Genomic DNA, 14737 nt, shown 5'->3' on the forward strand with positions numbered 1-14737 from the left:
AGAAGCTGGGAAGAAAACAAACCTAAATTTTAGTTGCCAAGCCTAATGAATGGTTTTAAAGTAAAATTCAGCTCTTCAGGAAAGAGCTAATCAGACTGGTATGTCATTTTGGATGTGGAACTTAATTAACTCATGCAGTCCTCTCCCAACAGACTCTGAAGGGCTGTATTGAAATAATGCTTTATTCAAAGGTTATAGATGAAAAAATCTCAGAAACCCAGCACTTTGGACCATGATTTGGATGTATTTCTTTATGAAGGACACCTTCTGAAAAGACACCGAACTGAGATTTCTAGCAAGTTATGTGAATTGCTAAGTGATGATATAATCAGTTAAAGAAACCACAACCATGTCATTTCTAGTTCTAGTACACTGTCTTAAGTTATAGCGTTCCTCATTTTTATTACTCACACCAATCAGATCAGTAAAACCAAAATAAGTCAGAAAACACAACTGAATTTTCTCTGTACTGTTTGTTTACCTTGTGCACTTCTCATAGCCAGGTAATGCAAAATAGGTTAGGCACTCTTGTTGTTTCTATACAATTTTATATTCTGAGTCTGATGCAGTAGCAAAAAGTTCGTGTGTTTGAGGTGAAAGTCTTGTATTTATTTTTATACACACCATATTTCCATGGAAACCACATTGATATTACTTTTGGCTTCACCTCTATGAAAGCTAAAACTGGGGTCAAATTTAAACAGACATTTTCCCATTTCCAGCACCAGTAATTCTTACAGATAGAGTTCTCAGCAAGGTACTTAAACAGACGACTAATTTACAATGGATAATATTCTCTCTCAATCAAATCTGCAGCCAGTGTGCATTGCTGTATCTCCTTTGGACTTCAGGGAACTGTAGTGCTTTGCATCAACAGAGGATATACTCCTCCTGTTTTAATGGAGCTACTCATATTCATTAAGCCCATGCTAAAGTACCTTACAAAACTGGGGCCTGAATAAAGTCAACACTGGGACTGAGTGGTATGTGCTGCTCTGCTCACATGGAATGCCATGGATGAAACACTTCTGACCAGGTTCAGAAGTAACAAGTAGCACGAGAGCAGTGGCTTTGCTGATTTAGATCATATAGCATGAACACACAAAATTCTACCTTTCAGACACCAACTGGGTTCAGTTTCATGTTAAAAAAATCACCAGCTTTCAGAATGTAATGCTGTTGTCTATAGTAGCTTTACTTATGGGAAGCTCAGTCGAGCGTAACAAGGAAGGGGCAGATTTGGATGTTTACTACTAGATGACTAATGGCTTCATGTAAGGTGCTTGGGTGATCAAATAAACATGCGATGCCTCAGGATCAAAGTCAAGATACATTTGGGAATTCATCTGACATATTGAGTGCACAGCCTTTTCCGGGCCTCTCCGTTCAGCAGATGTCTTGGATGAGTAATGCACTTGCAAAGTATTTCTCAGTTAAAGTGATAAGAACTGTTCTACTAAAAATCATGGAATTATTATTACTTTTGGAAAATTAGCTAACTTACTTATCTATCTTTCTATTTCTCAGGTGATCTGGTTTCTGTGGGATTGCAGAAGTCAGTAGCATCACAAATGGACCTACCTGAAGAACTTCAGCATCCGTATACAAAGTTTTCTGAATGGAAATTCAAGCTCTTTAAATTGCGATCATTTGAAAAAACACCCTCTGATGACAGCCAGCACATAAACAAAGATCAGGCAGAAGAGGCTGTTTCTTTGACACCCTCTGATGACAGCCAGCACATAAACAAAGATCAGGCAGAAGAGGCTGTTTCTTCAAACAAAGAATTCATCCTGCATAAAGATGAAGCAGTGCCAAGAGGAGAAAAGATGGAGTTAATGGGCAATAGGCAGGGACTTGAGGAAGATGCCCATGCGATGCAAACACAAGACAATAGAGCTCATCAGAACAATTTGAAGGAACTCTGCCGCATCTGCGGAGTTTCATTTAAAACTGATTGTTACAAGAGGACTTACCCAGTGCATGGGCCAGTGGATGATGAAACTCTGTGGCTTCTGAGAAAGAAAGAAAAAACAGCAACCTCTTGGCCAGACCTTATTGCTAAGGTTTTCAAGATTGATGTGCGAGGGGATGTTGATACTATCCACCCCACTCAATTTTGTCACAACTGTTGGAGTATTATACATAGAAAATTCAGTAATACTCTATGTGAAGTATATTTTCCTAGGAACAGCACAATGGAGTGGCAACCACACTCCCCAAACTGTAATGTGTGCCGTACTACCAGACGAGGAGTCAAGAGAAAAAGCCAGCCCCCAAGCGTACAACGTGGAAAACGTGTCAAAACCACTGGGGAGCGTGCTCGGCTAAACAGAGGTGTAAAGAACCAAGCACAGATAAACAACAAAAATTTAATGAAGGAGATTGTCAATTGCAAGAATATACATCTCAGCACCAAGCTGCTTGCAGTTGATTACCCAATAGATTTCATTAAATCCATTTCTTGCCAGATTTGCGATCATATTTTGGCAGATCCAGTGGAAACAACATGCAGACACTTGTTTTGCAGAACTTGCATCCTTAAATGTATCAGGGTTATGGGCAGCTATTGCCCCTCCTGCTGGTATCCTTGCTTTCCTACTGATCTGGTAACCCCAGTGAAATCCTTCCTGAACATCCTTGATAACCTGAGTATAAGATGCCCTGTAAAGGAATGTGATGAAGAGATCTTGCATGGAAAATATGGCCAACACCTCTCCAGCCACAAGGAGATGAAAGATAGAGAGCTCTATAGCTACATAAATAAAGGTGGCCGACCAAGGCAGCACCTCCTGTCTTTGACGAGGAGAGCTCAGAAACATCGTCTGAGGGAACTGAAGCGTCAAGTCAAGGCTTTTGCTGAGAAAGAAGAGGGCGGTGATATAAAGGCTGTATGCATGACTTTATTTCTGCTAGCTTTGAGAGCAAAAAATGAACACAAACAAGCAGATGAACTGGAGGCTATAATGCAAGGGAGGGGATCTGGACTTCATCCTGCTGTCTGTCTGGCCATCCGAATCAACACTTTTCTCAGCTGTAGTCAGTATCATAAAATGTATAGAACAGTAAAAGCTGTCACTGGGAGGCAGATCTTCCAGCCTTTGCATGCTCTTCGCACTGCTGAGAAAGCCCTCCTACCAGGTTATCACCCATTTGAGTGGAAACCTCCCTTGAAAAATGTATCCACTAACACAGAAGTGGGAATTATAGATGGACTATTGGGACTGCCACTCTCAATTGATGACTACCCAGTAGACACAATTGCAAAGAGATTTCGATATGATGCAGCCTTGGTTTGTGCCTTAAAGGACATGGAGGAGGAGATCTTGGAAGGCATGAAAGCAAAAAACCTGGATGACTACTTGAACGGCCCCTTCACTGTGGTAGTAAAAGAGTCCTGTGATGGAATGGGAGATGTCAGTGAGAAGCATGGAAGTGGGCCTGCTGTCCCAGAGAAGGCTGTTCGCTTTTCTTTCACAGTCATGAACATTTCTATAGCACACGGGAATGAAAACAAGAGGATCTTTGAGGAAGTAAAGCCCAATTCAGAGTTGTGCTGCAAGCCCTTGTGCCTCATGCTGGCTGATGAATCAGATCATGAAACTCTGACGGCAATCCTGAGCCCCCTCATAGCAGAAAGAGAGGCTATGAAAAACAGTGAACTGCTGCTTGAAATGGGAGGCATCCTGAGAACATTTAGATTCATCTTTAGGGGTACAGGATATGATGAGAAACTTGTGCGGGAAGTGGAAGGGCTGGAGGCCTCAGGTTCCACTTACATTTGTACGCTGTGTGATGCAACCCGCTTGGAGGCATCCCAAAATCTGGTCTTCCACTCCATAACCAGGAGCCATGCTGAAAATCTGGAGCGATATGAAATATGGAGGTCCAACCCATATCACGAATCTGTTGATGAGCTCCGTGACAGAGTGAAGGGTGTTTCAGCCAAACCTTTTATTGAGACTGTTCCCTCCATTGATGCATTGCACTGTGACATTGGCAATGCAACAGAATTCTACAGGATTTTCCAGATGGAGATTGGTGAACTTTACAAGAATCCTGATGTGTCTAAAGAGGAGAGGAAGAGGTGGCAGCTGACTCTTGACAAACACCTCAGGAAGAAGATGAACTTGAAGCCTATGTTGAAGATGAGTGGAAATTTTGCTAGAAAGCTCATGTCCAAGGAGACTGTAGAGGCCGTATGTGAATTAATAAAGTGTGAGGAAAGGCATGAAGCCCTAAAAGAACTAATGGACCTTTATCTGAAGATGAAGCCAGTGTGGCGATCCTCATGCCCTGCCAAGGAGTGCCCAGAACTGCTGTGTCAGTACAGCTACAATTCACAGCGTTTTGCGGAGCTCTTATCTACAAAGTTCAAGTACAGATATGAGGGCAAGATTACAAATTATTTCCACAAAACACTTGCTCATGTTCCTGAAATCATTGAAAGAGATGGGTCCATTGGGGCCTGGGCAAGTGAAGGAAATGAGTCTGGAAACAAGCTGTTTAGGAGGTTCCGAAAAATGAATGCCAGGCAATCCAAAGTCTATGAGATGGAGGATGTCTTGAAGCACCACTGGCTATATACCTCCAAGTACCTCCAGAAGTTCATGAATGCTCATAAAACATTAAAAAGCCAGAGCTTCACCATTGATTCAGAGGGTGGTTTAGATGACTCGTTGCCACTGGAGGTCTTGGAAAACAGTGATTCAGCCGAACTCTAAAGGTACAGCACCTTTGGCTGGGTTTGTGATAGTGTCTTCCTGAAAGGAAGCAGATTCTCTTTCAGACCTGTAAAGGTACAGAGAAGTCTGAAATTTACACTCCCTGTTAAGGTGCTGAGAGGAGTTTATTTAATAAACACCATGTGTGCAGTTTCCAAGAGGCAATGCTCTGGTGCATTTACCAGTGGTTATATGAGATGAAAGCAGAAACAAATTGCAAAGAAGGGTCTTCGTTTTGTTCTGGTCATATTGTTTGTAAGAGATAAAATCAAAGCAAACAAGGCTTTATAGAAAGTTTTAGTTTGGAGGGAATATGATTCTGGAGAGTTATGACAGTTGCAAAAAAGGGAGCATGGCTGTTTGTTTTGTTTGCATTTTTAGAACTATTTTGCTCTTTACTTTTCAAGAGGGCTTGATTATTTTCTTGATGGTTCTTTGGGTTTTATAAGTAAAGATTTGTCAGTGAGACACTTGGATAATTGTTTTGGGATTAAGTGCAGTTATTTTTGTACAAAATACTTACTAAAGATGCAAACTTTGATGTCCCATACTCTAGAAATATTATTATTTAACATATATATTATAGTACTGCTTAGGAGCAGATGATGGTATCATCATGCTAATTTACTATATGAAGATATAGGAAAGGTAGCTGAAGTTTTTTAAAGTTATTTTTATCATAGCCTGTTTACTCTGAAATGCAAACTTGTGCTCCTAAATCAGGAGTTACAGTGCCTTGTGGTTATCTCATTATATAAAATACATACAAGCTCTGCTGTGTAGCTTGTTATTTCATGAACATTTTAGACTTCTATGGTAACTTCAGTATATAGTACCATTTGCATTAGTACAGTTTTATTGAATGAGTTCCTGGCCTCACTGAAGTCACCAGTAAATCCTCATTAGTACTGACTGGTAGGTGCACAGTTTCACCAAGTGACTTTAGTCACAGCAGTCCCATTTCTCAGGAGGTGGTTATTACCTTGATCAGATACATGCCAGTAGGATATTTCCCTGACCGCTGCTGTATCTGAAACCAAACTTTTTCACACCTGGGATATACCACATGCACAGCCTAATTTTCAAAATCTGTAAAAGAAGGATAATATTTATTAACCTCAAAGATAGTTGCTTACATGACTAGTTAAAAAGCAATAAACTCTCTTGAAATTTCTGCATACTATATTTTTCACTATTACAGCAGTGTTTAGTTGGTATTTGTCTTTCTGAAGTGATATTTAGTATATTCATAATTCATAAAATTATGACTTTAATTCACTGACATATTCATAAAACATACTCAGGTACCTGAGATGCCTCCAAATCATCCAGCCTTTCAGATTTGCATCTGTGGCTAAGAGTAATGTTTCTGAAACAAGATTAAATGCAGAAACAATCAAAGCACAGATCTAAAAGAATCCACTTTTTTTTTTTCATTTTGATGTGGCAGAAGTTGGTTTCTGAGTGTAAGTGAACAATGAATTTAAAAAAATTAATGGTCTGAGGTTTGTTTTGTAGTATCTTGTTCATGTTGTTTATTATATTCCTAAGGGTCTGGCATTTACCATTTATGGACAATTAAAAAATAGAGTTAAGTGCTAGTAATTAGTACAAATATTAATGTTATTCTAATTATGGCTTTCCTTTGGGTTTCTATTAATTAAGTCACTATTTAAAAAATAGTCTGTAATTTAGGATTTTGGTTTAACATGATTTCTTTAAATATAATTTAACACAATGTCAAAATCTGCAGTTGGAAATAATGTCCTTTTTTCTAAGCAGTCACAAGGACTACAGCATCTTTTCTATGGTATATCATATATACCATATATATGCACTTACTGAGTGTTCATTTCTAGAATAATTTTTTTAAAATTTCTTTGAAAATAAGTATTTTCTATATAGCATAAAAACTAGTTTTACGTAAGTATCATTCTTTACCAATAAATGTAGACCTCAAATAGAGCTGTTTCCAAGGGAGTAAGAATAGCAGGTATAAAGAACACTCTCTAGGAGTTACAGTTTTACAGATATAGTTTTCATAGTTGGTAGCATATATTTCATTATACAAATAGTTGCACACTTTTATTTTTTCTCTGTATGTATATTTGGGATAGGTGTTTTACCTTATGTTGTAACCTTGACTTTGCTTGAATAAATTAGGGTTTTTTTAACAATTAACTCATCTTACAGTGATTTTCACTCCATTTAAATGGTATATATAGTTTTCATTGCTTTTTGCACAGGAATGAATTTCCACTCCAAATAATCCAAAGTCATCCATAGCAATGCATATGTGTCATGGAGTGAGGGACCAGACTTTGTTAATTTTGCACATGTACTTTCAGTGACTCTAGCTGAAACACTGTCAGATTCCAAATTCAATTTAACATACTGCCAATATAACAGCAACTGATTTGTCTCACTGTCTTCGTAAGGGCTGAGTAAGTTATCCTTGTGCATATGATTTCTTAAGACAAGCCTTATATCCTGGGGTAACTCATCAAAGTGAACAAAACCTGAGTGGGAACAGAGAAATGCAGTGGCACGTGGCAGTATTCTTTTGTGAAATATTTTAAGCCATAAAGACGCATTTCACACACTACCAGCTCTGGGCAGGATAGCTGACACAGAGAAATACTACAGTTTTTTTCCTTTTCTGTTTTTTCAGACTTGAATCTGGTTTAATCTTCCATTTCCCCATTGCTGACATCTTCTGTAAATCAGTTGAGAATTTTGAGCTCATTAGAACAAACAACACTGAAGGGGTAGGTACCTGCAAGTGAAGCATTTGTAAACAGAGCTGAAATAACAATGCTGCACACACAGAGCCATGCACTGGAAGGCAAACAAATTCTGACTGCAGACAGGTGCATCATTTGCTTATGCAGCCTATTGTTAAGCCTTCTGACTTTGAAGAGGCTTTAGAAATACAGAAACACATCTATTCATGGTACTCTTTCAAACCTTCACATTCTCTTTTTTACATTAATTATTGGTACAAATGCTTCAGTAATTCACAGTAAATAATTACCACCTTGTTCTGAAATGGTATTGACTGTAGTTTTTATACAATCATATTATGTATTTTGTTTTGTTTTGTTTTATTCAAGGGCTTTGTATTGTGAATTGCCATGTTATAAACAATGTGAACTATGTTAGAAGCCATGATTCTGTTATCACATTTTTTTTTTCCTCACAGGAATAATTCTATTGTCTTTAGACAAATCAGCTCTGACTTGTAGTCAGGTAGTTCAGAAACAAACTCTAGATACTTACAGGATCCTAATTTCTAACTACACTGTGTTATTTGCTTTGTTTCACTGCATGGCTTCATAATTTTACTTTTTCTTACTGTGTTACAGTTCCTTATTTCATTAAATCAGTTTAAAATAAAGGTCTTATAAATATTTAAGTTTCTGTGGTTTTATTTCTTACCGTTTTTAAACGATGCACATAATTTCCTGGTGGCAGTCTTAGTTTCATTCAAATTATAGATGCTTTTCCCAGTTAGACTATTCTAATACCCAGAGGCAGCTGAGATTCCAGACCTGTCCTGGAAGTCACTAAATTAACACAAATGAAGATTACTCTCTGAATCTCCGCAGTCCTTTCAGCACCCCTCCTCACAGGCAACTGTTTGACAGAACACTAAAGTGATATAAAACCAGTTTTAGTTAGTCTGTAAATGTCTTTTGGTTCATTTAAAAATACCATCCCAGATTTTATGTAAAATCAGCCTTGCACTGCTATCACCATGCCAATACATTGTATCTTTACTGGTTTCTGTGCATCCTTTGCATCAAAGTTTGGCTCCTCACTAGAGGTTGAGCTGTAATGATTGGTTCCAATCTACCTTTCAGTCCACTATTTGTAGCTTAGCTTTATTCTACTCCAGAAAAATCTTTCTTTCTTCCCTACAATAATATCTACACGTTAAAAGATTTATGTAAACCAACTGGTTTGAGTGGAACTAATGACGAGCAAATTAAGCTACCTGGTTTCTTGTGTAATAAGATAACCAGACATCTAATATCTGGACTTTATATCACCAACTTATCTTTTTCATATGACCTCAAGTAAAAAAAAATGTTGACCTCAAGTAAAAAAATATGTTGGATGGAAAAAAACAAAGCCCATATAAAAGCAAAAAACTAAGCCTCAGAGAGTTTTCTGGTAATTTAGGATGATTTAATTCCTTTACTCCTAAATCTGTAACAAGTGACTGTATTTTACTTTCCATGTACTCCTATGGGTTAAGATGAAGAATAATGAGGCCTGTCACTGCTCGTCTTCCGAGTACTGTTTTAGGGGACTGAACATGGTGTAATTGTCAAGCAGTTGACCAGCTGCAACTCCTAAGTGTTTCCTTAAGTGTTTAAAGAGCTATTCTACCTTTTGCATCAAGCTTAATATGGCCCATGATACAAAAAGACACATTAGAGAGGATTTAATTAACAACTTTTCCAGCAGCATCAGGAGAGAGGTCCAGAGGTGCATTTTTAATGCTCTGCCTCTGGAGATGGGCATTCTGAGTAAGTGGACAAGGAAATACACAGTAGCTACCGCCTCCACAAAGGAGGTCCTGCACATCTGTGGAGTGGCCAGTGCCCTGTTCTTCCTGTATATGCTTATGTACTGAGAAACTGGAGAGTTTATAGGGTTATCGTCTTGCTTTTTTTCAAAGTAAAAATGGGCTTCAGTGACACAGTTTTTGAAGAAGAGTAACTTTCCCAAAAGTTAGTCTTGTTTGAAATGGAATAGGGTAGAAAATCAAATATGGAGGGAGATACAGCCACCAATCATGAAAAAAAGTAAGCCAATCCTTCTGTCTTTATAGAATACATAGGTTCCAGGAGTAAATAACAAATTCCTTTTCAATCTGAATTCAATATTTTCCTTCTGCTTTGGGCTCCCAGTTGCGTTATTTCCACTCCTTTCAATGGTCTATTGGTGCAATGAGTCACTCTGAGCTATAACACATGCTTTAGTGCTACCAGTAAAGTTTGTACTGTGCCTTTCCTGTAAATTAATCAAGTACTTCAAGGCCCAAGAACCTTTCAATAGCAGTAAAATCTGTATATTATTTTCATAGAGGCTGATAATAGCAGTACAGTGTTACTAAAATGTCTGGGAACCACGATGCTGCTTATTGTGATTACAAAACACATAGGTCAGTTGGATGCAGACACAATAGAGATTTACTTCTGAACTCAAATCTACTTCATTTTATCTGTTAATTCTAGCCTGCCTTAGGAAGAAACATCTTGTATTGATTAGCTGGTTTTAAAGACAATGAATGTGTTTAAAGTACATGACTCAGGAAATTAGGTACTTTCTGTAGTCTTGAATGCTATGTCAAATGTCTTCTTTCCAGGCTGAAGTTTGTATATCTCTTTATGTTCAAGTCCTTTCAAATGTTTTCTATTTTACTTACCATTTCTTTTTCCCGCAGTAGCTGCAGTCTCTGAGCTGTGATTTAATGCTGCTTGTTCAGCCTTTCACTATGAAGCTGGGACATGGCTTAACCAAGCAATTTTCACCTCCTACTCAAATAAACCATACATTTTAAAAAAGCACAGCTCAAATACACAATACACTAATGTTATGGGCCCAATGAGGTATAACATAAAGTCTGACCATGAATTGCTTTTTTCATAGTCACACTATTAAAGTAAAGAACAACAGCTCAGGTAAGAACTGGAAGGGGTCACAATGTGTGCTTGTGCTTGCCTCTTGCTGAGCATCTGTTCTCACCTCCCAGGGGCTCAGGGAGTCACTGCAGCTGCAGCAGTCAGTTCTGGAAATTCAGAGTTGCTTCCAACATGGTGCAACCAGACCACCAGTGCCACAAGGCTTTATCTCAGGCTGAATGTCCCTTCTGCTAGGCCACTGTCAAGCTTTCCCTTTGCAAAATGTTTCCATCCTTTTATTTGTCTGCAGTAGCAGACAAATTTGTCATGCAGTGTGCTGTCCAAGGAACTTGAGATAATGACAGTAACTGAGAGAGGTAACAGGCAAAAAACTCAGACTGGGTGTTGCCAGGGAATTCAAAAATTATAGGGAGCCCAGTAATTGTGGGGAGTCCTTTGTTGTTGTAAAATGGAAACAGGGTGGAGATTTTTTGTGTGAGTATATTGTCCCTTTTTGTTGGTGTTGTGATGATGTGGCTTTAATGTTGGTGTGAATTGTTTTTGTTGATGTAAATAAGTGCATGATGAAGATATATTTTAATGACAATTCAGATCCCTAAGATCTATGACTAACCCACAAAAGAGGACACTGACCATTGAATTTCATCAGCTTGCAGGGACTTTACATGAGCATGGTATTAACTTACTCCTTGGAAAAACATATAGCACTATATACATAAAGTAGCATGACAGAGCTTACATAAAGTAACAGGAAAAAGGAAATGGGAAGCTGGCATTGAAATCTATGAATTTATACCCATATCAGGCTGTAGAGAGGGGAATCAGGGTGATACACTTCCCATTTAGAAGCTCAATCCAAACTTTAAGCTCCCTCAGCACATGAAAAGGTTGTAAATGGAAACTTTGTATGGCTGCCCTTTACTTTTCTTTGCTGTTGACTTGGGGTGGTAAGGTTTTAAGGGGAGTAGCGTGCAGACACGTCTGTGTTGACAGGAATACTGTACTCCACACACTGCTTTGTAAAGGAGTGGCTGCTTAGGGTCTGCACACAGTGATCAAATAGCTGATAGCTGCTCCTGTTTTTCTTTTTTTTATTCAGGCATCCAGCATGAGAGTTGGACTATGAATACTGAGCTGTTATTGTTGGCTCACAAATGTTGAGCTGCTGGTATTGATTTTCTGAAAAGATGTCTGGAGCAGTAATACAAATAAAAAATAAAGTCAAGAATGATGAGGCTTTATAAATAGCCAATAAAAGAATCCACAAAAAACTTAGTAAACTCTTGGGCTATTCAACCTTGACAATGTCCTTTTCAATTTGAATCCAATCTTCTCCTCATGTTTTGAGCAGCCAACTGCATTTGTTTCTACCCTCACAATGCTCCACTGGCTCAATGAATCACTCTGAGCTACAGTTTGCACTTCTAAGCTCTCACACTCTACACAGTCACCCTGGGAAAGCAGAGAAAGAAATGGGTAGTGGAGGACCTGCAGTAAATGATAAAAGTCCTGTTCATCAGAAGGAATTTCTTCTGAAGTCAATGGGAGTTCACAGCATGGGGTGGCTGTGAAGCTAGACCCCTTATCAGGCTTCATATGGACCTCCGAAGCATACATGCTGTCCTTTTGTAAACTTTAGGATTTACAGTGTTTGATTTACCCATGAATACATGAAAAAATGCAGTCATTTTTATTACAAACTTTATTACCTTACTGAATTTTTTAAAATACAAACACAAAGCAGTTGATGATCACAGTAGTTTAAAAAAAGCAGTTTAATTTTTGCTGTAAGATGATATTCCACAAAGGTAGCCAAAACTGACATATAATCATTCCATAACTTTCAAAATAAAAAATTAATTATCCAGAATTAAATGCTCCATATGTAAGCTTTCCATAAAGGAAGTCCCTGAAGAAAACTGACCTTCAGTGTCTGAATATTTCATTATTTCTGACACAAGGGACTTTTTTTTGTGTAAAAGCAGAATAATTAGTCTCATTTTATTTCATTACACCAACATAAAACTGGAGCAATGCAGCTATAAATTAGGTCAAATATTTCTAGAACTACTGACTAAGATAAAAAATTAAAATGGGCAATATAATGTTCTTTATGGACAGATGGTAACAGCACTGACTACATGGGATAATGTCTTATCCTAACAGCAGTTCCATTAAACTTACTGGGGAGTAAGTTATAGCATAAAATACAGCACACAGTTTACCAATATCTGGCTGTGTGTTTGCACAGTGCCCTCTAGGATGGGTTCCCTGTCTGGATATTACAAAAATACACATAAGGGACGGAATAAATTAATGTGCTTTGAAATGTAACAAAAACATTGAGATAACTGGAATAAGAAGACCTCTTTGAGCTCCGAGAGCCCACTTTCCTTCAACCATTGCTGCCTTTGCCTGGGATTCCATTTTCTCCCAGGTGAATACAAATCAGCACTGTAAATCTATTCAAACAATCTCCGAAGAAAGGACTTTTTCGCTGATGTTGATAACTTCATGGCTTTCTTTTTGCGCAATGGTTTCATGGGTTGCTTTTTCAGGCACACCACCTTTTGGGGAGTCTGTAGCCCTTTATTAAGGTCAACGTGGTTGTTGCAGAAGTACTTGACATTTGCTTCTGAGAGACGGAGAAGCATGGTCTCTGAGAGATCCATACACTGCGCGTGGACCCAGTGGCCAGCCCCACTGGAACACAGGATCATTGCGGGCTTGTTGAGTTCTGTCGAATAGAAAGGGACCCAGGTGTTAATGTCAATATTGCAACTGGCACAGCAGGTGATCCAGTAGCCCGTTTCTGATTCATCTTCTTCATCATCTTCATTGTAAGTGTCAGCATCGTCAACATCAAAGCTATTGGCTTCAGCGCTAAAACAAAACTCCTCCGAGTCTTCAAATGGAGTGGAGTCTCCAGGGTCTTCACTTGATGTCTGACTGCAAATTTGGGTTATTGATTCTTCTTCCTTGTCCTCTTCTGCTCCTTTGCATCTCAAAATGTAAAAGTAGTTTGCATCTGGGCTTAATTGTTTGTTGGCCCCTGGAACGCCCAGCAAAATAGATCCTTTACCCATATCACAGCCAAACCACGTTCTGCAGTGTTTAATATCTGGTGTCCACTCTGGGCTCCCACTTTCAACAATCTCTACCTTACTATCTTCCAGAACTATGGTGTTACACACCAACCGTTTCTGGTTGTCAGAATGGTAGCCACCGACAAGGACAAATTCAGTATCACTTATCTGCGTCACTATAGCACTTGACACAGATACCCCCCCTGGCAGGATGCTGCAGGTCACAGCTGGGCTGCCCAGGGGCAGATCAATTTTTACCTTGTACAAGTTGGGGGACCTGGTGTTATTTTGAAGTGAGTGGCCACCCAAGATGTAGATTGTATCATCTCTGGCAATTGAAACATGGAAAGAAAGTCCATCCTGAAGCTCTGGAAGGATGTATGATGTGCAACATCCAAACTCAAAATCAATGAGAAACACAGATGGCAAGCAGTCAACTACACTGTTCCATTTTTCAGTGGTTCTTTGTGCAAGAGGAGTATATGACCTCCCTCCAAACAGAACACTCATGCTTTTACCCCGGCTATGAACTACATTAATTGTATGCCCATATCTAGCTTCAGGGACATCTCCACCCAGGTCTTTCTCAATGCATTGGAATGTCATTTTCTTGCTAGTTTTGCTTACGAGACTCATAAAGTAAATCTTATCAGAGAGGTCATTGTTAGGTGTTTTACCACCATGGATGATATACTGGTACTCATCAGCCTTTGCATCGCTTCTGAGCATGCAAAGAGCGGGATAGCGGAGAGGGGGAAGGTAACACGAGTCTTTAGAGAAGAAGGCGGGTTTCATTTTCAGCTCATTCTGCTTTATATCGAGGAGGAAAACACCAGTGGGGCAGGATCTCTTTGGCCATCCTTTCTGACCAAAAAAGAAAACATGCCCATCAAAATTCAGGAGAGAGAAGCCCGGCTGAAGCAAGGATGAGTTACTGACGGTGGATACCATCTGCAGCGACATTTTGTCTGTTGAGTGTGCCATACTGTGGCTGATAAAATAAAAAACAAAACAAAACAAACAGATCAAACATGCACTAGATCCTATCACAATTATTTAACAGAACTTGAATAAATCGTATGTAAGTTGCCCTGCAGTTCGCACTCTGAGACCCAAAAAGACACGCTTGTCTGTGACTCGAGAGATGAATCAAGCATGAGGTTTGCACCGGTCCCGCGGTGTTTTGGGGACTTTGTGCACACTACGGGCTGTCGGCACATGCAGCCCACACACCGTGCGGCCGCAGCTCTGCGCCGGGGCGGCTTCCCGGGCC

At 39.2% G+C, this 14737-nt stretch overlaps 2 protein-coding genes across 2 annotated transcripts; one reads left to right on the forward strand and one right to left on the reverse strand.

Moving 5' to 3' along the window:
* Positions 1-1306: 1306 nt before the first annotated feature.
* Positions 1307-4724, forward strand: RAG1 (recombination activating gene 1). The gene is made up of 3 exons (XM_008639387.2): positions 1307-1406; positions 1528-1697; positions 1758-4724. The coding sequence occupies exons 1-3, from the start codon at positions 1307-1309 to the stop codon at positions 4722-4724; spliced, it is 3237 nt and encodes a 1078-aa protein (XP_008637609.2).
* Positions 4725-12129: 7405 nt separating this feature from the next.
* Positions 12130-14727, reverse strand: RAG2 (recombination activating gene 2). Its single transcript, XM_008639388.2, has one exon. The coding sequence runs from the start codon at positions 14446-14448 to the stop codon at positions 12841-12843; it is 1608 nt and encodes a 535-aa protein (XP_008637610.1). The 5' UTR covers positions 14449-14727; the 3' UTR covers positions 12130-12840.
* Positions 14728-14737: the final 10 nt, after the last annotated feature.

The sequence above is a fragment of the Corvus brachyrhynchos genome, unplaced genomic scaffold (assembly GCF_000691975.1).
Source record: "Corvus brachyrhynchos isolate BGI_N302 unplaced genomic scaffold, ASM69197v1 scaffold115, whole genome shotgun sequence".
Taxonomy (NCBI): domain Eukaryota; kingdom Metazoa; phylum Chordata; class Aves; order Passeriformes; family Corvidae; genus Corvus; species Corvus brachyrhynchos.

Bases quoted from the DNA above. Each gene is read 5' to 3' on its own strand.
- RAG1 (XM_008639387.2), top strand. From the start codon at position 1,307: ATGCCTCAGGATCAAAGTCAAGATACATTTGGGAATTCATCTGACATA. The intron at 1,407-1,527 runs GTAATGCACTTG...TCTATTTCTCAG, and splicing joins TCAGCAGATGTCTTGGATGA to GTGATCTGGTTTCTGTGGGA. The intron at 1,698-1,757 runs GCAGAAGAGGCT...AACAAAGATCAG, and splicing joins AGCACATAAACAAAGATCAG to GCAGAAGAGGCTGTTTCTTC.
- RAG2 (XM_008639388.2), bottom strand. From the start codon at position 14,448: ATGGCACACTCAACAGACAAAATGTCGCTGCAGATGGTATCCACCGTC.